This window comes from Carassius gibelio, chromosome B10, assembly GCF_023724105.1.
Source record: "Carassius gibelio isolate Cgi1373 ecotype wild population from Czech Republic chromosome B10, carGib1.2-hapl.c, whole genome shotgun sequence".
NCBI lineage: Eukaryota > Metazoa > Chordata > Actinopteri > Cypriniformes > Cyprinidae > Carassius > Carassius gibelio.
In genome coordinates this window covers 24,619,855-24,644,284 of record NC_068405.1, presented here as the reverse complement: position 1 = coordinate 24,644,284, position 24,430 = coordinate 24,619,855, and the positions used below count along the sequence as shown (strand labels likewise).

The window sequence follows — 24,430 nt, the reverse complement described above, 5'->3', positions numbered from 1 at the left end:
ATAATGAAATGCTATAGTGGATATATTAAATAAACATTAAATATATTGTGAATATTAAATATATTCTATATTAAACTATAAAAATATAAAACTGGAGCTGGGCGATATATTAAACAGATATTAAATACTGTGAATAATTGTGATTACGAAATAACTAAAATTAACATTTACTCATTGTTTTTATTTATATAATACTATATTAATAATATTAAATATACAATGATTTCAAGTGACACTTTAAGTATATTGTGAACATTGAATATACTTTATATTAGGATATAAATATTAAATATATATTTAAGACTGAATATTTAACTAAATTATTTATTAAATAAGTGAAATGTAATATTATTAAATAATAAACATTAAACACATTGTGAATATTGGATATATTCTATAAAATAAAAAGGTAGGATAGTAATATTAAGCTTATTTTACATGTAGAAGTATAGCTATTATTGCGTATAAAATCTGAAATCCTGCAGATCTGTCTCTGTCCAGCGTGAGAGAATCAGACGGACGGAGCAGAAGTGATGCTAAAACACAGTTCATCAGAGTAATGGATGTGTTTCAGTGAGCGAAGAAAAATTGATTGAAATTAAATTGATCAAAAGTGTCAGTAAATACACTTATAATGTTCTGCATTAAAATATTCTATTTCTAAAATGTTCATCTGTGAATCCTGAAAAATAAAATGTACCACGATTTCCTCAAAAATATCAGGCAGCACAACTGTGTTCAACACTGATAAAAATCTTCATGTTTCTTGAGCAGTAAATCATCATAATATTCTGATTTCTGAAGATCATGTGACACTGAAGACTGGAGGAATGATGCTGAAAATACAGCGGAGCATCACAGAAATACATTACACTTTAACACAGATTCACACAGAAAACATTTGGTTTAAATCATAATAATATTTCACTATTTTTACAGTATTTTTGATTCAAAAAGTAAAATTTTGGTGAGCAGAAGAGACCAGTAGTGCACAGCACACAAATATATATTATGCTTCATGTTTTTTCGCCCATTTCTCCAGGTCAGGATTATATTAAAGTTCTATTCTTCGGTGTGAATTCTACTCTAAAACACTTTCTCAGAACAAAGCTGAGATCCGTCTGGTGTCTCTACTGCAGAAGTGATCTCAGACGTTATCGTGATCATCAGATCTGCGCCGCACTAACACTGATACCTCAGCAACTTCTTAATCGCAGAATGGACTGAAATAAATTGAATTCTGTTATTTTATTTGCACGTACATTCAGCATGCTCTCACCCTGGATGTAATTACCCAGAAGGCCGGTTGGTTATTTGACGCTGTGAATGTGCAGGATGTCATTAACGGCAGACCTGCGGCATCCTATTTACGCTCTCCAAGAGAGAAAGAGCTCTTATTGCATTGCGTGATCCATGTAATTTCATTCCTGACTTGTTATTCTTCTCATTACATGCCCGAGTCCTTCCTCTCGTCCTCCGCAGCGCTGCAGGCACAGAACCAGAGCAAGAGACGGCGAAACGCTTGCATTCAGAGCGATGCGATACAATATCAATATATAGTCATGAACATTTGGGCACGATAAAAAATGCACGCTTTTATGAACCTGTAAACCTAGAGATGCATGCTGAAAGAGATGCATGACTTCAGTTAGCTTTGTAAACATACAAACATTTTTAAATCAAATATTAACATTCCACAGATGCATCATATAATGTGTGGATTATCGTGATGTTTTTATCAGACTCTCATTCTGACGGCACCCATTCACTGCAGAGCATCCATTGATAAAACACTGATGCAGTGCTGCATTTCTCCAAACCTGATGAAGACACAAACTCATCCGGATCTTGGGAGGCCTGAGGATATTAGTATTTTTGGGGAAACTATTCCTTTAAAATCTCTAAAAACTCTGAATCAGGGCTACTATAGTTAACAAAAAAAAAAAAAAAAATTAAATCTTTTTTTTTTTTTTACTTAAATTAAATGTAAAATAAAATAAAATATGCGTTCATTTTATACATTACAAATTATATATCACACACATACACACATATACATTAATATATTATTATTTATAATTTATATATTGTATCATATTATAATTATATATATATATATATATATATATATATATACATATACACACACACACACACACACACACACATATATATATATATATATATATATATATATATATATATATATATATATATATATATATATACATACATACATACATATATATATATATATATAAAATAATATTATACAAAATATAAATTATAAAAATAATATATGAATTAGTTTCCAATGCAATGATGCACTAAAATAACTAAAACTAAAATAAAATGAACAAAAACTTTAATTATTATCCAAATATAATAGTATTTGAATGATATTAAATAACACTTATTCAACAATACTTAGCAAAAGAAAAGCAGCAGAGATGTATAGATCTGTGCTGGAATCGTGTCTGAGCTCAGAAACATAATGGCACAAACAAACGATGGAAGGAAGAAAATAACTTCAGCAGAACATGCCAAGTGAAATGAAGCGGGCGCCATCTGTGATCTACATCTCTCCGAAGCAAATTGCTTTTAATGCGAGTGAGATGTTTCTGCTGCCAGAAAGGTCCTTCCTCTGTTCAAGGATAAAAAGTGTTCCTGAATGTGTGGAACTGGTGGGAAACGGCTCCCTCCTGATTACGCCCCATTTGTTCTGTCCTCATGTCTACCTGCAGTACAGCCGTCCGGCTTCTGGTCACTTCACTCGCCTTTTCCAGGTCAAGCGTGGGTCCTTTCAGAGCCAATCAAAGGAAAAGCTCGTCTCGTCTGACCCTCAGCGCTCGTGGGTTTCACTGAACACAGCTCGTGTTTGGTTAAGTGCTGCTGGACGAGCTTTCCAAGAGCTTCTGACTTAAATCCAACGGATGAATGAATGCTAAACCATATATTCAATCATTATCCACAGGGATTTAATAAACGCTTCAATAAAGAACCAAACTAGATCTGCATGATGTTGGAAAAATCTGTGATGCTTTGTTTTTCTGCAATAGATAAAAATACAGGAATTTTCAGAATTCCCAGTTGCTTTAATAAATATATTAAAGTCAGATTGAATTAGTGCGGTGATTTTGTTGGAGTGAATCTGCATTGAAAAATAAAATAATAAATACTACTACTAATAATAATAATAATACATGCTGAAAATGTATATTTTATATTAATTTTTAAGTGAACAAGTTTGCAAGTATTTTACATAATAATAATAAATACATTTTCATTAAACAAGTTTGCAATAATTTTACATAATAAATGCTAAAAAATATATATTTTATATTAATTTTTAATTAACATTTGCAAGAATTTTCCATAATAATAATATTTTATATTAATTTTTAAGTGAAAAGTTTGCAAGTATTTTACATAATAATAATAATAAATGCAGAAAATTTGCATTTTATGTTCATTTTAATTTAACATTTGCAATAATTTTACATAATAAAAAAAATTCATTAAACGAGTTTGCAATAATTTTACATAATAATAATAAATGCTAAAAAAAATACATTTTATATTAATTTTTAAAGAAGTTTGCAAGAATCTTCCATAATAATGATAATAAAAGCAGTGAAATAAAATTCCACATTAGCTTTTAATTTTGTAAATGTTGAATGTATTTATTTGCTTATTTTATTTTTTGATTGTGAAATCCTTGTGAAAGAAGTTGGTTTATATAAGAATGGTGTTCTTTTGATCATTAATGTTTCCATGTATTGATTCAGCAGACACAACAGATCTGTGCTGATATCATCACATAACCCTGGACTTATTCTTGCACTACTGCACTGAAATTGTTATTTCTTTAATTTCTGAATGCTTTCATAACTCACGACTCACACACAAGCGTGTTTCACCGTTTCCCCATTTTTCCAGCCAAAACAGGAAATAAATAACTCTCCCTGCGGCCACACAAAGCCGATTGGTCATTCTGTGATCTTCAGAAGGAAATATCCAAACCTGTGTGAAAAGCAGCAGTGCTTCATGAAAGACGCTGCTTATCTGCACACGACCAAGCGCTCCAGCTTCTCTAAAATATTCAGCCAATGAAAGCCCTGCTGTTCGTTTCTGACACTGTGTGCATCTGTAACGTAACGTCCCTATTCTGCTCTAAACATCAGGGGGCTTATATAAACACGTCCCAATTTAACTTTTACAGGACTCTATGCTTCACAAATTAGACCTTCTTTATTTTACATATTTTTACATGACACTGTGAAAAAGTTTGAGGTTGATATAACAAAACAAATAAAAAAGTGATTTTGTTTGGGTGCAGTACCAAATGTCACCACTTGAAACTCGCTTCAAATTCATTAACAATGCAAAGTAATTTCATGTCCTAACTTTTTTTTATATCGGTTTCACTTTGATGAAGTAAAAAAAAAAAGAAGAAGAAAAAAAAAAAAAGTACATTTTACCGACCAAACAAGAACAGAAGTCTCATTTGTATTGGATTATGCAAGTTTTGATGAGCTTTGATCGGGTCTCTCGCCCAAATAGTTTTTCACAGTAATTTTCACTAAATCCTTGTCTTCTGAGGAAGCGAACGAGCTTAAGTTAATGGTTATCGTCATAACGTGTGTTCAGATGATTAAACAGCTGGAAAAACACAGCCTGAGGCGTTCGCATTAAACCTGCCTCCCAAATCTGTCCATCGAGTGTCTTAAGCTGCCTGGAGGATGTTCTGCTGGCGGACCACAGCCCACTCCAATCTCTTCTTCATGGCAAAGACTGATGCTTTGAGAAAATCCTATTAATCCTGTTTAGCTTAAACATTCTGGTGTTGTTCGGACGAGTTTGTCTGACAGCCCTGATGCGATCGATGTCCCAATCGATATGTCCTGTGTAGCTAAACGGGAATTAACAGGTGGCCACTGAGCTAAATGTTTCTCAACAAAGTCTGACATTTAGTTGAGGAGATTGAGTTATCTACACATCAGCTGCCGAGCAGTTTACCTCTGCTTCAGCCCGTAACAAACGTTAATCTCTAATTCAATAGAAAACTCATCAGTGGAGAGTGCCGCGCTCTGTGTGTGTGTGTGTGTGTGTACCTCAGCGGCAGGTATTCCTTCTGGTGGGCGGCACTGGAGAAGCACTTCCTGTTCGAGCGACACTTCCTTCCCCAGAGGCTCCTGGTCAAATGTTTTCCGGAGATCTGTGAAGGAACCACAAATACACGTTTTAAGCATGAATGCATAAGAATGAACTCATACATACACACACACACACAAGTGCTGGGCAACGATTAATTTTTTTTACAATTACGATTAATCGCATGACTTTCTGCGATTAATCGCAAGTAAATTGCATTGTCATGCACAAAATTCAATAATAAATACAAAGTGTCTCAAAATTACTTTGTAAATTAGTACTAGTAATATTCTTTAAAAATCTACACTGAAATAAAATGGCAATAATTTTCAATTTTTGAAATAATTTTCACTTAGAAACTTAAATAGAATAAATCTTCACAAATTAAATAGACTACAAATAAATGAATTTGACATTAATATTTTAAGTGGAAAGACTGAACTAGTACTCCAGTAATATTTGCTTTATTTACGACTGCAGTGACTCAGATATGTAAATTATTTATTAAATGTACTGATTGATTGACTGATTGATTGGGCACAGACCAAAACCTCATCAATGCATTATAAACATGTCTCTGAAGCTGCTGTAAAACAGAAGAAATGCATCTGTCCTGCTGTAATCAGTGTTTCTCTGGTCACACATGTCTAGCGTGACTTCAGATGCTGCTCGTTCTCTCTGACATCATGAGATGTAATATTTAAGCGAGCTGGCCATCTCTCCTCTCAGCTTCTGCTGGAATACAGATGCATGTCTTCATTCTGCATTCACCTGAGCATCTCACACACCTTCTGCTTTCCCGGGACATATCTGACTTCCAGCGTGAATAAAGCATGGCGCGGGACGAGGAGCGTGTGGCAGCACATGCTGATGTCCAGAGCTGTAATGACTTTCTGCTTCACGCCGAATATTAATGCCATTACACAGTTTAACACAGCATCTCCATCTCACTGCATGACTACATGTTGTTTTAGGATCAATTATAACTTCTGCTACTATTAACTACATTTTATATTTATGTTCTTTTTTGGTTTCATTTTAATTTAATGTTTTTGTTATTTTGTTGTGCACTCTTATCAGCTTCTCATTGTTTTTAAATATGCCTATATAGTTTTTTATTATTATTATTATATGTCATAAGTGATTTTATAATGTCTAAGCATGAATGCATAAGCAAACCTATGTACAATACTGTTTTAGTGAGTTTAACTGTTAAATTATCCTTATATTTTACTGAAGTTATTCTTTCTTTCTGGTTTTATTTTATTTGTACAGCACTATGGTCAACTGCTGTTGTGTTTATCTGTGCTTAATAAATGAATGAATGAATGAGCCCTGCTTTTCTCTGAGCGGGTTCATTTAAAGCATGTGGATTTTGCCAACAATATTTGCTGCTTATCTGCCGTCAGTGTGATTTACAGATTTATCATCGGTCCGTGATGAGAAAACAGTGTCATGATGACAAATGGGTTCAGATTCATTTCTCTGAGAGTGATAGAAACATCATAAACACAGATTCACATTCGGCTCAGTGTTTCTTCTTATTGCTAGCTGTGCATCTCACATGTCTCAAAACTTACATAATACTTATTTCATTCTTATAATCATGTTGTATATAAAACCTGAGGACAGACAATAATTAATATATGTTAAAATATGAAGAGTTTATTTGCATAAACAACTTTTTTTTTATAATGTTTTTATTGTATTAATTAGCTGCATTTAAAATTAAAAATTTTTTTAATTAAAAAAATAACCCAACTCTAAGTTGATAAAGATTAACTGGAATATACAATGAAAAAAAAAAACATTAAAAAAAAAAAATCTGTTTTTTGCAAATTAACTCTTCATATAATGCTACATAATAATTTCTTATAATAAATAATATTGTTGATAAAAGCTAAAAATATAATTAAAATATTTAAAAATATTTTAAAATTTATAAATGTGTTTATAATCAAACATGATCTGAATGGGCATTCAGAATTTGGATAGACAAAGAATTGTTTGCATGCTCAAAATGGTAAAATAAAAAAGTAAACTAAAATGAAAGATCCGGCCGTATTGACACACGTTCCTGTCACTTCTCGAGCTGCTTTGACTCTTCTGTGCTACCAAATGAGAGCAGGGCAGACTGACAGCGATTGGCTGAATGCGCTGTCAATCAGACAGAGGGGCGTGTCTTTGCTGCTGACAGTGATGGATGAGCGGCGCTCCCACACTCTCCTCTGCGTCTCCTCCATCTCTGTCTGTCTCCTCTACATCCGTCCAGCTCCACAGAGGACGACAGATACAGAGAGACTCTAATAAGAATCCAATATTTCCCACACGCAGCGGGAGAGGAGAGAGCAGGAGGCACTCCATCAGTTCTGCTGGAGGTGGAGGACGTTAGTGTTATATAGAGCACACGCCTCAGCCTCATCCATCTGTGCTCACAACAGAGATTGACAACACGCTACCTGAAGAGAAAATGACAATCAAGGAAACCCCATTCAAGGGCCTTCAGTCAGCAGCCATCATCTCACTCACAGACGCACACAGCGCCATCCACTTGAGCGACCACACAGGAATATCAAAAACCATTACAGTTAGAAAATGATGCTTATTTCACATCAATCCCATGACTTTAACTTCTTCAGCTTCAGCTTGGTGTATTTAATGAGCATGTAGAGTAATCTATATATAAATATAGAAAATAAAATAAAATATTGCAATAACAAATTACAGTATTATCAACACTACATATATTTTTTAATACTATTTATAATTTTAAAATTTGTTTAAATAATTTTTTTTTTATTTGCAATTATCAATATATATTTCACAATAACATTTAATATATATTATTGAATATATTTTATTTTAATACTATATATATATATATATATATATATATATATATATATATATATTAAACATTTGTTTAAATAAATGTATTATGCATTTTATTTTTGTTTTTTTGCAATTATCAATATATATTTGATTATAATATTTAACATACACACATATATATATATATATATATATATATATATATATATATATATATATATATATATATATATACATACATACATACATATATATATATACACACGTTATATTTTTATTAATTATTTATTGAATTATTTTTGTAAATACATATACACACACACACACACACACACATATACATATATATATAATATATATACATATATATATATATACATATATACATATATATATATATACACATATATATATATACATATATATATACATATACATATATATATACATATACATATATATATACATATACATATACATATATATATATACATATACATATATATATACATATACATATATATATATATATACATATACATATATATATATATATATATATATATATATATATATATATAATTTAAATGTATTCCCTAATACTCACCAAAAATAATATTTTATTATTAAATAAATAGTAAACACAAATAATTAAAAAATAACTGCAAAAACAATTCCAAGGCTGCTTAAAAAAAGTGAAAAGTGTCATTGCTGTGCTCTGTATACTGTAAATTATATGTATGTAGATTATACTCTCTCTACACACATGCAACAGAGAATTTGCTTAAATTTGGACCAGAGGTGCAGAATCCCCCATCCAAACAAGCAGAAACAGGAGATGCGTTTGCTGGAGTCGATGCTCTGATGATAAAGAAACGTTTCATGCGTATATGATGGATGGATTATAATAAGTGTTATGAAACAGAGCCAGTGCTTGTTAACGTACTCTGTTACTAACGTAACCTCGGTTCCCTGAAATACGGGAACGAGTACTGCGTCGAAGACGCATATGAGAAAAACCCTTTTTCTCTCCTGAACTGAAGCCTTATTCAATCACGCAGTGAAGACTGCACAGCCATTGGATCGTGCAGTGCTATTAAAACAAACCAATGGCTTGGCAGCGGTGCTGCACGAACCTATGGCAGCGAAGCCCGCCAAAGCCCACCGAAATGGGTGGGGAATCTGGCTATATATTGGCCGCTTCGCCACAGGAATTCAGGTTACTTCGACTGAGTTGTGCAGCCTTTTTAGCATGGCAAGGAACGCAGTACTCGTTCCCGTATTTCAGGGAACCGAGGTTACGTTAGTAACCGAGTACGTTCCCTTTCAATACTTCACTCGTACTGCGTCAATACGCATATGGGAACCCAGTCCAATCACGCCATGCTAAGAAGGGAGGACGACCAACGCAATCACACTTGATTTGTTAAACCAAGATATGACAATAGCAACTAGGGGCAGAATAAGCTCAATGAGGTTACGTCTGGCCTAGCCTGATCATCCCGTGTTCGTATCGCCTCAGTACCAAAGGGACCGAGTGCATACGAGTAGAGTTTGAGCCTTGGTCAAGAATGGCCAAGAGCATGCAAATGAGGAACAAGAACGTGACCTTCACACAGAAAGTACCCTAGCATGAAGTGCCGGGACGTCTAGATTGTAAAATCTAGCAAATGTGGACGGCGAGCTCCAGCCAGCCGCCTCACAAATTTCTGCGATAGTCACACCACTAGACCATGCCCAAGACGAAGACACTGCTCTCGTCGAATGGGCTCTTACTCCAATTGGACTTTGCAGGCCCAGAGAAGAGTAGGCTAGCTGGATTGCATCAACAATCCACCTTGAAAGTCTTTGCTTAGAGACCGGTAACCCTCTGGTGAGGTTTCCAAAGCATATGAAGAGCTGTTCTGATCGTCTTATTGGCGCAGAACGCTCAATGTAGACTTTTAGAGCCCTCACTGGGCAAAGTAGATTCAGCCCTGGATCCTCCTCTATGTTTTGTAACGCAGAGAGGGTGACCACTTGTGCTCTAAAGGGTGTGGAGAGCACCTTTGGCACATAGCCATGCCTCGGTTTCAGGACGACCCTCGAGTCGTTAGGCCCGAATTCTAGGCAATTAGGGCTTATCGAAAGTGCTTGCAAATCACCCACACGTTTAACAGATGCTAGTGCCAACAGTAGAGCGGTCTTTAGCGACAGGGACTGTATGGACTGTATGGGGGCCCCTTCAGGGCTCTCAGCACCGTGGGCAGGTCCCAAGAAGGGACGGTGGGAGGGTAAGGCGGATGAAGAGGATTTGTTTCAATGTGATCATTCTGAAGCACCGTCTCATGAGGGCACGGTTCAGATGTCTTAAATCGAGGATGGGGCGCAGCCCGCCATCCTTCTTGGGAACTAGGAAGTAACGGCTGTAAAACCCTGAGTCGCGGTGTGCTGGGGGAACGATTTCTATAGCTCCCTTCACCAGCAGATTTTCCACTTCGGCACGAAGAACGTGAGCGTTCTCGTTGTGCACCGAAGTGGTGACCGCCCCGCGAAAGCATGGTGGCCGTCGTGCGAACTGAAGGGAATAGCCGTGTTTTATTACTCCCATGACCCAATCTGATACCCCGGGAATGGCTTGCCATTGTGAGGCCCGGATGGACAGAGGTTGTATTAACTCGAGTGATTGACCACCGTGGGGGGACATAGCACTCGTGAGTGTTGTGTGAGAAAAACTGCTCTTTTTGTGAAGGAGTGTGTTTTTTATTTTTTGCACTATAACAGCGCTTTGCTGTCTGGGTGCTAACAAGGGCCCATTGTTTGCAGCAGGAACAACTTCGTCGACATCTGGAGATGGACGGTAGAACACACGGGGCAGTTTGGGGGGTGGTCCGGCTGTGGCGAGACTTAGCCCCCTCCTCTTTCTTTCCTGTCGATCAGGATGACGGCGGAGGGGCAGGGTCCAGCACTATCTTGGGCCGGGGTCCCATGCGCTTAGGAAACTGATACCGTCTGGTGGCCGAGCGAGAACGGTGTCGAGGCTCGGGTTTCACCGGCTGGGCTGCGGTGGTAGCAGCGGGCGCTTGCTTAGGAGGCTGACGAGTCTGCACCTGTCTGGGGCGACTGGCAGCAGCAGATGAAGCGCGCTTCGGCAGGAAGTGTTGCATTGCCTGGGACGACTTCTGCGCCTCTGTGAAACGCTCGGCGAATCCCTCTATCGCCGGGCCAAAGAGGTCGCTGGGGGAGATCGGTGCGTCTAGGAACTGGGCTCTGTCCGCATCCTTGATCTCCGTAAGGTTAAGCCATAAGTGGTGCTCCAGGACGACCAGGTTAGCCATTGAGTGCCCAATGGCCTGGGCGGTGCTCTTGGTAGCACGCAGCGCCAAGTCTGTTGCACTTCTCAGCTCCCTGATCGTGGCGATATCTGGGCCAGACTCGGTGGCGGCGAGAAGTTTGGCCTGGAAGACTTGCAGCAACGCCATAGAGTGGAGCGCTGCGGCTGCTTGCCCTGCCGATGAGTAGGCACGCCCGGCGAGCGCCGACGTCGTACGGCAGGGTTTGTGCTCGCTTTCATCCTGCTGCTTTAATCCTCTGCCCCGCCTTTTCTTCCTCACCGGCTCGCGGGAGGAAGAAAAAGGGAGGGCGCGAGGAGCGAGATCGCTCTCTGAAAAGAAAGCGATTCGCGAGCGCAGAGAGGCGATATTCATGTTCTCGCAATGAGAACATGAATTCCCCGCGAGTGCTGTGTCAGCGTGGGGTTTCCCCAAGCACGCGACACACTCGCTGTGCCTGTCATCAGCGTGCAGAGGCGCTCTGCACGAGCTGCAATGACAAGACGGCATTTGCAACAACGCCGTAGAAAAAGGCTCTTTTAGAGAAATTTGCTCTTTCAATATATCTCACCGGATGGCCGCAGGGAAGCGATGTATCTGCGGTGGGGACCGGCAGTCGCGTTCCAGTGCGAGGCGTGTCAACGGCGAGCAGTTCAGCGGAGATCAGCGAAGCGATGTGACGTCGTCACTGAAGGAGAAATAATCTGAATTCCTGTGGCGAAGCGGCCAATATATAGCCAGATTCCCCGCCCATTTCGGCGGGCTTCGCTGCCATAGGTTCGTGCAGCACCGCTGCCAAGCCATTGGTTTGTTTTAATAGCACTGCACGATCCAATGGCTGTGCAGTTTTCACTGCGTGATTGAATAAGGCTTCAGTTCAGGAGAAAAAAGGGGTTTTTCCCATATGTGTCTTCGACGCAGATCGAGTGAAGTATTGAAAGGGAACTCAGTGTGTTATAGCTGTGTTTGACAGAAACATGTGCTTTGTGTGTGTTAGGTATCTCCATCAAGCAGAAGCACAGAGATGAAGGGTTTTATGGTGTGTTTGGATGGGTACAGTATTATATTTCAATAAAGATGTAATATAAAAATAGACCAGAGAGACACTCTCAACCAGACACACACACACACACACACACACACACACACACACAGCAGCTGCTCTCAGAAGAAACACAACTTTATTCTGATCAGTAGTTATATTCACGGATTGATCAAAAGACACTGAAGCTGTGGTCTTTATCTTCTGTGTATTTGATTTCATCAGATGATGGCTCGGTTATAAGGCTTTTTGTGCAGATTAACACCTTGGAAGGGAGAGAGGGTTATGTAATCTTAATGGGATGCGTTTCAGAAACTATTTCATATTATTTTGGTTGTCAGACAAAAAAAAAAATTCATCAAATAAAGAGAAGTAATTGGAACCTGGTATTTCTGTTCTTTTTCATGTGTCTAATAGACGAAGTTATTTTGAAAAATATCTATGAATATGAAACACGTCGACTCTTCATGCTCTATGTTGACTTTGGTTTCACTAATAATAAACATACATTTGCATAAAGCATCCATATTTGTCCATGCCTATGTTGATTATAGCAATAAAAACATGAAAAGTATTCATTTAAGGTACATTTAGAAGAGATAAAAATGAGCGTTAATTTGCGATTAATCACAAGTTAACTTATGACAATCATGCGATTAACCACGATAAAAAATATATACATACATATATACACACACACACATATATATATATATATATACACACATATATATATATATATATATATATATATATATATATATATATATATATATATATATATATATATATATATACACATATGATAGGTAAAAATTGTTAGCCTGAATGCACTTTAAGTCGCTTTGGATAAAAGCGTCTGCTAAATGCATAAATTAAATTTTTAATTAAATTTATTTTAATATACACACACACATATACACACACATGTATATATAGCATGAAAAGAACGCTTATTGTTATTTTTTAGTAGATTTTACTGTTTTACATGTATTACACATTTTGAATGTACTCTTTGAAGCTTCAGTAGATGTTTTTTTTTTTTTACATATTTAACAATTTAAGCAATACTAATCTATTGCAATTATGGGGGGGGGGGGGGGGGGGTTGTGTAAGCTAATTTTTAAAGTAGATTTTCCTGTGTAATGCGTTAAACATTTTTAATTTTTACAAGTTAAAACTGCTGTTTGGATGACAATACAGAAAGCATATATATTTTTCTTGCATCAAGCCTTTAATTAAAAGTTGAAATAACAATAATCTCAAGTTTTTTAATTTCACGGTGTAGCTTCAATATTTAATGTCAAAAACATTGCCCAAAATGTAATGCAAGTAAACCTGGCTGTGCGGATGAAGTAACACACATCAGAGCACAGAAAACGCTGAAAACAGATTTAGTACAGTAGGAAACGGCTTCAGTCGCATCGGAGGACATTACTGTAATAACAGCGGCTGAGTGGCTGTTTAAAGCCATGCTGCCATTGGACGTTTAAACAACTCACACCAATTACATCCGTCCCTCGAGAACACCGTTAACCCCTCGTGTTCTGACACACGTGAACACAGTCTGGAGTCAGAGACGGCACTAAATACTGCAGCGCTCCACCTTAACACCAGGAGTTTACAAGAAAAGACAAAACGGGCAAGAATACCCAAGCAACCTCATAACACATAACCACCCCAAACTCTGAATTCAATGAAAACGAGGCACAGAAGTAAACACTGGCATGCGATCGCATGTTCCTTGGACTGACTCATTACATCCTGGCGAACGCTTTGAGGAAAGTTTCTGTGCAGTTTGAGTGAAATCAAAGCTCTCCTCAGTTCATGTTCGTTCGCCGTACGCCGCGTGGGTTTCTCACATTAGCAGCGGTTGAAACAAGCGGCCCGATTTAAAGCACTTTGGGGTTCTGGACAAAACGCCATCCATATTTTGTGCCGTTCCTGTGCCAAAAACCCTGAGTGGTGAATAATGTACGCTGGAGCGGAGCAGGGTGGAAATGAGCAAACACACACGCTGAATTTATTACCTCCTCTAATGGGCCAAATGCATTACAATGCCATTTGTGATATGTAGCGCTACACAACCTTTCTGCCTATTATAAATTAATGCAAGGCTGGAGACACACACACCATAGATGCTGCATTTCAGTCTCCAGACTTTCAGGAACACAACAAAGTTTCAGAAGAGAAGCTTCAGCTGCACGACTCGAATCAAATCAAGTCCTTCCGCCCAATCTTACTACACACTTTAAACGTTCAGCGTCTCGTGCTGGCTTTAGCTTCGGGGTGAATCTCACAGCTTGTGTTGGCCAAGACGATGCCCAAACACAGCCAGCAGATCCGCTCGAACCCCTGACCGCACTCGTGCTCCCATGAGCCTCCTCGCGGCCGCACACGTGGACGCATGTGAAAACAATTACACTGAGTGCATGTGTTGGGCTACTTGTGCTAAATTACACAGGTTAGTGAATTACGGGCAATTTACATAGCTGTAGTCTCTCGTCAGTCAATGAGAACACCAATGAAGGTATCCGGCATTTGATTTGAGCTGTAATCGCCGAGTCTGAATCCAGATAAGCGTTCAAACCCACAAAACAGCCTTAAGTACACACTGAGACTGCGACGGCATACTACGTCTATGATTGCTGCAGTATATATAGCGTGCACACCATGTATAATATGCTTGAAATATCCAGATGACCTACTAAATGTGCACACTACACAGAATATATTGCATCCCATGATGCACTGCACTGCACTCAAACTACTTCCAGTCTTAACAACTGAAATATCATCTGTGATTTTCATGATTCATTATTTGATTACGCTGCGACATTAGAGTATAAATACTGTTTGACTAAATGAACAGTACAGAAGGTAGTGTACAGTGCATACTCTGCAGTACTCTACTCTTAGAATAGCATAGTATTATTTCTGCTATATTTGTCAGAAACGGTAATAGTAGTATGCCATTTTGAATATAGGTAGTTTGAAAAACTAAACTGCATACTGCCCAAATGCACCATCTTTCATAGTATACTGCAAGCAATTTTAAATATAAAAATATTTACGTTTTGAATGTATTACAAATACTTAGCTATGTTTTAAAACTTTAATGTAATTCAGTTGTAATTCAAATGCAATTATGCATGTATACATATACACACATATTTATGTTTTAGCTTTATGTATATATACTGTAATAAATTCAAATACAGCTTATACTTAAAAAAAAAAAAAAAAAAACTAAGTCATCAATTAAAAAAAAACTATTTTAAAACAACATGATTTTTTAAATCTATTAAAAAAATTACAATTGTATCTTTGTTTTTCCTACACAATAATCAGCATCTTGTTATCTTACAAATAAATCATAAATTTGCATATTAGTGTCTTATTTAACAGTCTGTTTAGGTAAAAGCCAACACAAAGATTGTAAATAAAGGTTGTAATGACTCCCAGTTCATTCATCACACTGTAAATGGAAGGTCAAGTCAAATGCATTGGACAGTATTTCCCACACTGTGCTCTTTGACAGCGTCAGTGTTTGAGTCAGATATCCAGTGTGACAGTAAACACAGTAGTGTGTTATTGTTGAGTGTGTTGTGTGGAAGTAAATCTCAGCAGTGTGTGAGTCCGTGTTGAACAGGATCGAAGCTCGTCTCCTCATAACTCACGCTGGAAGTGCTCGACGCGACACGCTCACCATTAATATCCTCAGTGAGAGCGCCAGCCTCCTACAGCTCCTGAACTTTACGACGCTTCCATTGATCAGCGATCCACAACAACAAAACGCTGCTTATTTATCGCTCTGGAGTGTTACTCAGGCCCTGATTAAAACATCCGTCACAGACGGGACGCTGACTGAAAAAGGCTAAATGATCACTGCTGCTTCCATTAGCCTCTGGAGGGAGAGAGAGAGAGGGAGAAAGAGAGAGAGAGAGAGAGAGAGAGAGAGAGAGAGAGAGAGAGAGACATCTGAACAGAGACTGGTTTGGATTACGATCATTAGAGCAGATCACTGACCTGAGACCAGCTGGAGTGACCCAGGCTCAAGTGAACGTGTGTTAGACATCGACTGTAACTAAAGCCCATAAGAAGATCAACAGGTCAACGAGGAGGAGTAATTAAGTGCCCTAACTAGGTGCCAGCTGCAGTTCTTCACTGAAAAGCCAAATACTGTAGTGTTCTACAGCAAATAGAAGTAAACGGGAAATAAAAATGTCTGCAGTGTTCAAGGCTGGATGCAATAATAAACGAACAGCCCGATCAGAGTAGAGTGATTCATGAAGACATGACACTTTCACAGAGCGGACCATCTCTCGTTCACACGCTGAAGATGTCCTCCGTCTGAACCGTGAATGTGTGAGGTTTCAGAACAACCTGCTTGACCACGGCTCTGATGGAAACTGACCAAACGTTCCCCACAAGATAACAGCAGCCCACATAGAAGCACATTTTAGTCACAGATGGAAACGTCTGGATGCCATTCGTTAGATCATTTATAACCAATAATAATAATAATAATAATAATAATAATAATAATAATAATAAATAATGTCTTGTAAATACAAATACAGAAAAATCTAAGAAAATCTGCAGAGAATATATTTAAAATATATACATTTAAAGTTTCAATTGTATATTGTATTTTTTATTTTATGATTTTATGTTCTACTTATTAAATCAAATATTTTAATAAAACAAGAAAAAAACAACAATAAAACATGTATTAAAATTATTTTATATATGATTTTGTTAAGTATTTATTTATATATACTTAATTATTAATACACAAAATTTGCATGTTAAAATATTTTTTTTTAAATACACACAAACTGTGTTATATTCATGATTTATTTAGGTATTTATTTTTATATTTAATTATCAATACACAAAATTTGCATAAAATACACATGTTTAATAATTCATTAATTCATTAAAAATAATAATAATTATCTGTTATAAGTATTTATTTTTATATTTAGTTATTAATGCACAAAAATAATTGCATATCGAAAAATAAATGAAATGTTTTACTTGTTTACCTGCATTTCATGAGACAAATGTGTCGTTATTTATATATGAACGTAAAATCCCAGGGATAAGACGCCTTTCTAATGTCACTATATTGGGTTTGTAAAGGTATCTGGGTTTGAGATCAAGACAGACATGCAACATCAGGTTTGATTTCTGTCCGTGGATATAAACTGTTCAGGAGAAGGAAGGCTTCTGGACGGACTGAGATCAGCAGCTGCGTATAAACACCAGCACTTCCACCAGAGGAAGGGGAGTCGTCAGCATACACTCCTCCGTGTCGTGTTTGTGTGTGTGCTGTAGTGTGTTTGGACTCACAGGCGATCCGGACGTGGGCTTTACGGCTCTTGGTGGTTCCTGCCGAGCTCCAGGCCACACACTGACACCAGAAATCCTCCAAACCGAAGAGTTCCTCCACCTGCTGACGGGTGATCTCGATACTGGCCTCCCGCACCACCAGACCTGCACACACACACACACACACACACACACACACACACATTAGGTTTCTGTGAATACTGGGGTCTTTCCATAGACTTCTATTACTCTTAAACTGACCAAATGATATTTTCTGTCACCTAACCTTAGACAAACTGTTACACTTCCAGATAAACATTTACTATTTTTAATTGTTTTTTTCCCTTGTGTATGTCACAAATGTCATGTTTTACCATCCTTACGGGGACAATGTTCTCACTTTGTAGCATAAATAAGAACACACACACACACACACACACTCATGAGGATGTGCAGTCTGTCTGCAACACATGCCATGTTTAACTTGTTCATAAAAAGCGGTGTTAGGGTTTTTTTTTATGGTAAAATAAGTGTAATGCATGGCTGTGTAGAGATCATATGAGCGTGACCAAACACACACACACACACAGATGGACTGCCAGGATGATGGAGCTGTTTGGACTCTTTTCTAGCCGCATTTGGAGCATCACACCGGCCTGATCCTGTTTGCTAAACTCCTGATTATTGTTCAGCGGCTCCAGCTCGAGTCGTAAAGCTGCTATGCTAATGCTAATGTGCTGCTCTGCTCTCCTCCATCCAGCTTCTTCTACAGACTAATTGCTTGTTGCTTCATCTGCACACATTTTAAATCACACGTATGACTGACTCCTCACAAAGTAAAAAAAAAAAAAAAAGACAGTTTTTACTTATTTCATACTCATGTATGAACATGGTTTATTTTAATCAGTAAGATTCAGTGAGACATGTAAGACATGAAACTGAAAAGTCTAATATACTTTTTTTCATATACAGTATGCATTCAGATAAATTATAAACAAAATTCTATACATTTTTATTATAATAAACACTATTTAAACTGAACTGAGCTGGATGATGACATCACTGACTTCAATGATGATTGAGTGTTTACTGTTGTCCCTTTGCATTATTACACTATTTGACACTTTAATATTGTAAAGCTGCTTTGACAATCTGTTAAAAGCACTATATAAATAAAGGTGAACTGACTTACCAAACTGAAAGTACAGACAGTCTCTAAATAGATAATAAATATATAATATGTGATAATATAAACACATCTAAATATAATTTTTGATTTGAATTTATATATAATATTTTTTAAATAATTGTAGTTATTTTTTTATCATTCTAAAAATACTTTCCAAATTATTATAAAAATAATCATTTCATTATTACAAAAAAAACAATTATGTAAATAAATTGATAGAAGATTTGCATAACTCATGTTATTGTAGAATAATAAATAATTGTAAAATATTTTTTACATTTTATAAATATATTTAAAAATATTAAAATAATTCTAAATCATATACACACACACACACACACACATACACACATATATATATATATATATATATATATATATATATATATATATATACACACACACATATATATTAATATATATATATATATATATATATTAATATATATATATATATATTAATATATATATATATATATATATATATATATATATATATTATATATATATATATTATATATATATATATATATATATATATATATATATATATATATATATATATAGAAAGTTGGATTTAGTTTAACGTCACACTGCCAGACAAAACTTAATCCGTCGACAAAAACAATAAATTGCTCTAAAATCACTAAAATGACTTTCGTTTCTATCTGATTTCCTATCTAGACCATAAAGCTCCTGTAATTATGTGAACCAGCAGTCAGATTTCTAGATAAGTGTTTAGTGAACATTCTGATATATTAAACGCTCACTTTTCACCATGCAATCAAATCAACATCCAGTACATGCAGCTCAAAACTCAGAAACACGTCACATTATGGAAGTGAAATGATTTGCAAACTCAGTCTCATGTTAATGTTCTGTTGTAAATCCTGAAATGAAACAATCCAGCAGTTATTGTACTGCACACGTTACACGCTGTAGAAATGAAGACAAACAGGCCTGTATTCTCTCTCCAGTTATTTAGCCGCTTATTAGGATTAGGAATCTAGAGCTGGCACTGAAATGACATTTCTAATGCGCTGAATAGAGCCCACATTTCTCACACATTATTCCTATCCTCCAAAGCCAACAACCATTTCAACTTGCCGTTATATTTGCATCAAAACTGCATTATATTGGAAGCTACAATGGAGAAAAGCTTTATTGGAAATGCGGCGTTCATCTTCGACAGAATTATTCCCGAGGCCGTCATTCAGCTCCTCACAAACTCATTTCAGACGCTCAAAGTCTGGCCTGGAAACGATGGCATGAGGAGCGACGTGAAGTGGATTGATTGAGGCAGAGGCCTGTGGGAACGGCTGCTCAGTGACCGCAGCGTGATTGACCCTGTTTATGAGCCACTATCAGCTTCAATAATTAAAACTTGTGTGATGCTGGAGCTTCAGCCCAGAGAAATATACAAGCATTATGTACTGTACTGTTTTAAATCAGTGAATTGTTTGAATATGGCAAAATATAAACAATAATGTTATAATATTTTATTATATAGAATAATATTGACAATAAAAAAAATAAGTTAATATGTTTAAAAATATTTTTTAACTATTATAGAAATTGATGTCCATTTTAACTGATTAGAAAAATTATTGTATAATTAATTCTAGATTAAATAATAATTGAAGTTCAATTCATATCAATTTAAAATAAATCAAAGATAAATTTTAAAAATTGTAAAAACCTTCATGCTTTTTTATATTTAAAAAGGTTTATTAAATTTAACAATTGTATAATTTATACAATATAAAAAAATAAAACAGGTAAAATAATATAAAATATTAAAAACTATCATAGTTTTAAAAATAAACTTACACAATATTTCATGTAAAATAATGTTAAATTTGTAGATATACATTATAAAAATATGTTTTTTAATATAATTGTATCATTTAAAAGGTTTATTAAATAATATAATTTTATAATTCGTATCTGTGAAATAAATATGTAATTATAAATAAAAATAAATACTGATTTAAAAAAAATAAGTTAAATATAAAATCATATCATATAAAAATTTAATAAAAATTATACAATACTAAATGTTAAATATACATTTAAAAATTACATTTCAATACTTAATAGAAATGTTTAAGATAATATCAGTTAAATTCACATTTATATCAGCCATCATGTTGAATCTCAATCTTCACATAAAAATGACAATGAAATTTATATTGTCATTATATTATTTTTATTTTATATAATATAAAATATAAAAATTATATTTATTAACTATATTATATAATATTTATGGTTATTTAAACATTAAATTTAAAATGCATATCAAATATTGCTCTTTTTTTAACATTTTTATTCTTATATGTAGTATTCTTATATTCGGCCAAATAAGAAAATATCTGGACAGCATGTGCTGGATTAAACCTTCACATGATGAGACTGACACTTTTGGCAAAAGCAATAAAATTGAAGCTTTCCTATTTAATCCTGGTGGCCGTTTTGTGTGGCAAGTGACATAATTAATCACGGCAGGTGAGAAACACATGGCTCAGAAGAAACACATCGACTGCCATCCATCTTGTGTCACTCCTAAGTGCCGTAGCTCACGGATGAAAACCGGCTCACACCCATCGCAATCATTCAGATGCTATAAATAGGCACGATCCCCGAACGGCTCATCGGATGAGTGTTTAAGAGGCCGGATCGATAGGAGAACATTTGAGTAGGTGTTTCTCCACAAAGCCACTCCGTTGGCTTCCAGAGAAATCCATTTGCAGCAAGCTAATGATCTGCTGCTCAGCCTCCGCAGTAAGCCAACTCTTTCTTTATTTATTTTGGGGACAGTAGGCTGGAGCCTCGCGGCCCTGCTCCAGCTCCATGCAAAATGTCTCTTAATCTGCTTCTCTGACCAAATACACCAAGAACAGCAGTGCAAGAGAGAGCCATCACAACAGAGAGGAGAGGAGAGGAGAGGAGAGAGGGGAGGAGGACAGGAGAGGAGAGGAGAGAGAGGAGAGGAGAGAGGAGAGGGGATGAGATGAGATGAGAGAAGCGGAGAGAGAGGAGAGAGGGCAGAGGAGAGAGAGGAGAGGAGATGAGAGGGGAGAGAGGAGGAGGACAGGAGAGGAGAGAGGGGAGGAAAGGAGAGAGGAGGAGAGGAGAGAGAGGAGAGAGGAGGAGGAGAGAGGGGAGGAGGAGAGGAGGAGAGGAGAGAGAGGAGAGAGGAGAAGAGAGGAGATGAGAGAAGCGGAGAGAGGGGAGAGAGGAGAGAGGAGAGGAGAGGAGAGGAGATGAGAGGAGGAGGACAGGAGAGGAGAGAGGAGAGAGGAGAGCAGAGAAGAGAGGGCAGAGGAGATGAGAGGAAAGGAGAGAGGGGAGAGGGAGAGGAGAGGAGATGAGAGGAGGAGGACAGGAGAGGAGAGAGGAGAGCAGAGAAGAGAGGGTAGAGGAGAGAGAGGAGAGGAAAGGAGAGAGGAGGGGAGAGGAGAGGAGATAAGAGAGGAGAGGAGATGAGAGATGCGGAGAGAGATGAGAGGAGGACAGGAGAGAGGGAGGAGGAGAGGAGAGGAAAGGAGAGAGGAGAGGAGAGGAGAGAGAGAGGAGAGGAGAGAGGAGAGAGAGGAGAGGAGAGAGAGGAGAGGAAAGGAGAGAGGAGGGGAGAGGAGAGGAGAGGAAAGGAGAGAGGAGAGGAGAGAGAGGAGGAGAGGAGAGGAGATGAGAGATGCGGAGAGAGATGAGAGGAGGACAGGAGAGGAGAGGAGAGCAGAGGAAAGGAGAGAGGAGGGGAGAGGAGAGGAGAGCAGAGGAAAGGAGAGAGGAGGGGAGAGGAGAGGAGAAAGGGGAGGAGAGTGGAGAGGACAGAGGGGATGACAGGAGAGGAGAGGAGAGGAGAGGAGTGATTAAGTCTCAGATAAAGATAAAGTTTCACATTTGTGCTCTCAGCACACAAACTCCTCTGACATTCAGGGACAAGGGCCCATACTCAGCGTTAGCCTCATCTTCATCAATGTCACAGCTAAGAAAGCTGCCGACAGGATAATTGAAAACCAGTTTGCTGCGAGCTTTAAACTTAAACCCCAATACACAGATGAAGATTTTATTTCCATTCAATTCAATCTGCATGTCTGTTTGATGCTATTATTGTGCGTGTGAAGTTTTAGCAGGTTCCTCCAGTGAATCACAATGGTCAGTGTGAGAGAGAATCAAACACCCCGAGGGTCTGGAGCCATTACAGAGGACACGGCTGCTTTGATTGGCTGCATTCAGCTGCCAAAGAAGGGAAATTGAGTTGTCGCCGCGAGCACACAGGTAGCAATCTCGCTCTCTGGCATTCAGTGCCACGTCCCTATTGAACGGCTGGATATTAAATCCCCACGGAAACACACACACGCCAGCATTGTCCAGAACCTCATTTCCAGCCCAACATCACTCCCATCCTCTGCAGGATTCAATAAACGGTCTATGCTGAGGGTTTACATGACAATAAATTACAAATTCGGACCGGACAAAATCAAGTAACACAATTGTGCCAAATTGTGCAATTGGTCATGGCATCGATGTCATATTTTGAAACACATTCGTTTTGCAAAAATGTCAAGTTGTCTTTTAGATTATAATGTGTTTGTCTGTTTTTTTTATAAGCAAAACTGCATAAAAAGAGATGTTTAAAAACCAAACTAGACTGACAACAAACAAGATTGTGAAAATTATAGGTTTTAGTGACGTTTTGTATTTAAAATGGTAATTAATTGATTTCCTAGCGCGACGCAGCAATCAGTGCAGCTATTAGCCGAGTGACTTCCCATACAGCATCACTGATTGTTATTAGAGCTGAAACAACGAATCGATTTAATCGATTAAAATCGATTATTAAAATAGTTGTCAACTAATTTAGTAATCGATTCGTCGCTAAATAAATTTGATTTGCCATAAGCGGCTCATTTCGTGCATATTTCAAATCTGCGGTGACGAAAGTGTGGCAGTAATGAGCCACCGGAGGTTTTACTCAGCCAGTACAGCAGGTGAAGTAGCGAATAGCCAATAGCTGGCCTCGTTTTATGTCACGTGCTTCCCGAACAGCGTCTCTGCAGCATTCAGCGGGAAGTGGGAGTACTTTACTTTGAGCCTTTAAAATGAAGAGTAACCTGTAAACTCTGCACTACTGAACTGTTTAAGGGGCCGTTCACATATCGTGTCTTTTGCGTGCTCAAGTTCGTTATTTCCTATGTAGGCGCGCAGTATGCACTCTCATAATGGAAGCGACGCGGTCGCGACACGCACGCGGTGCGATGCGCCCGTTTTTCCAGGCGCGTCCACACCGCATCCATTTATCCTTTGCTGAAATTTCCGGGTCTTCATGGAGAGAGCACGTCATGGTTGCTTAGCAAAGGCAGACGCCTCAGGGGCGCTTCTGCCCGAGCGCTTTGGAAAGAAGGAGAAAGCGGCGCGACTAGCGTTTTCCACGCGTTTTTAGGTGCGATATGTGAACGGCCCCTAAGAATTTTATTTGTGCAGATTCTCCAGTACAAGGTTGTTTGCAAATGTTTAGTCGTAAAAGCTGATAACATTGCTTTTTAACAGTTAACATTT

The 24,430-nt window shown here is 37.3% G+C and overlaps 1 protein-coding gene across 2 annotated transcripts in view; it reads right to left on the bottom strand.

Annotated features, from left to right (window-relative positions):
- The window catches only part of LOC127966355 (netrin receptor UNC5C), a 142,580-nt gene that overhangs the window by 44,333 nt on the left and 73,817 nt on the right, over positions 1–24,430 (bottom strand). For both annotated transcript variants that reach the window (XM_052567267.1, XM_052567268.1), the window contains exons 3-4: positions 17,698–17,841; positions 5,115–5,218 (exon numbers count right to left, since the gene is read on the bottom strand). In XM_052567267.1, coding sequence (XP_052423227.1) covers positions 5,115–5,218; positions 17,698–17,841 — 248 coding nt within the window. The remainder of the gene's footprint in view (positions 1–5,114; positions 5,219–17,697; positions 17,842–24,430) is intronic.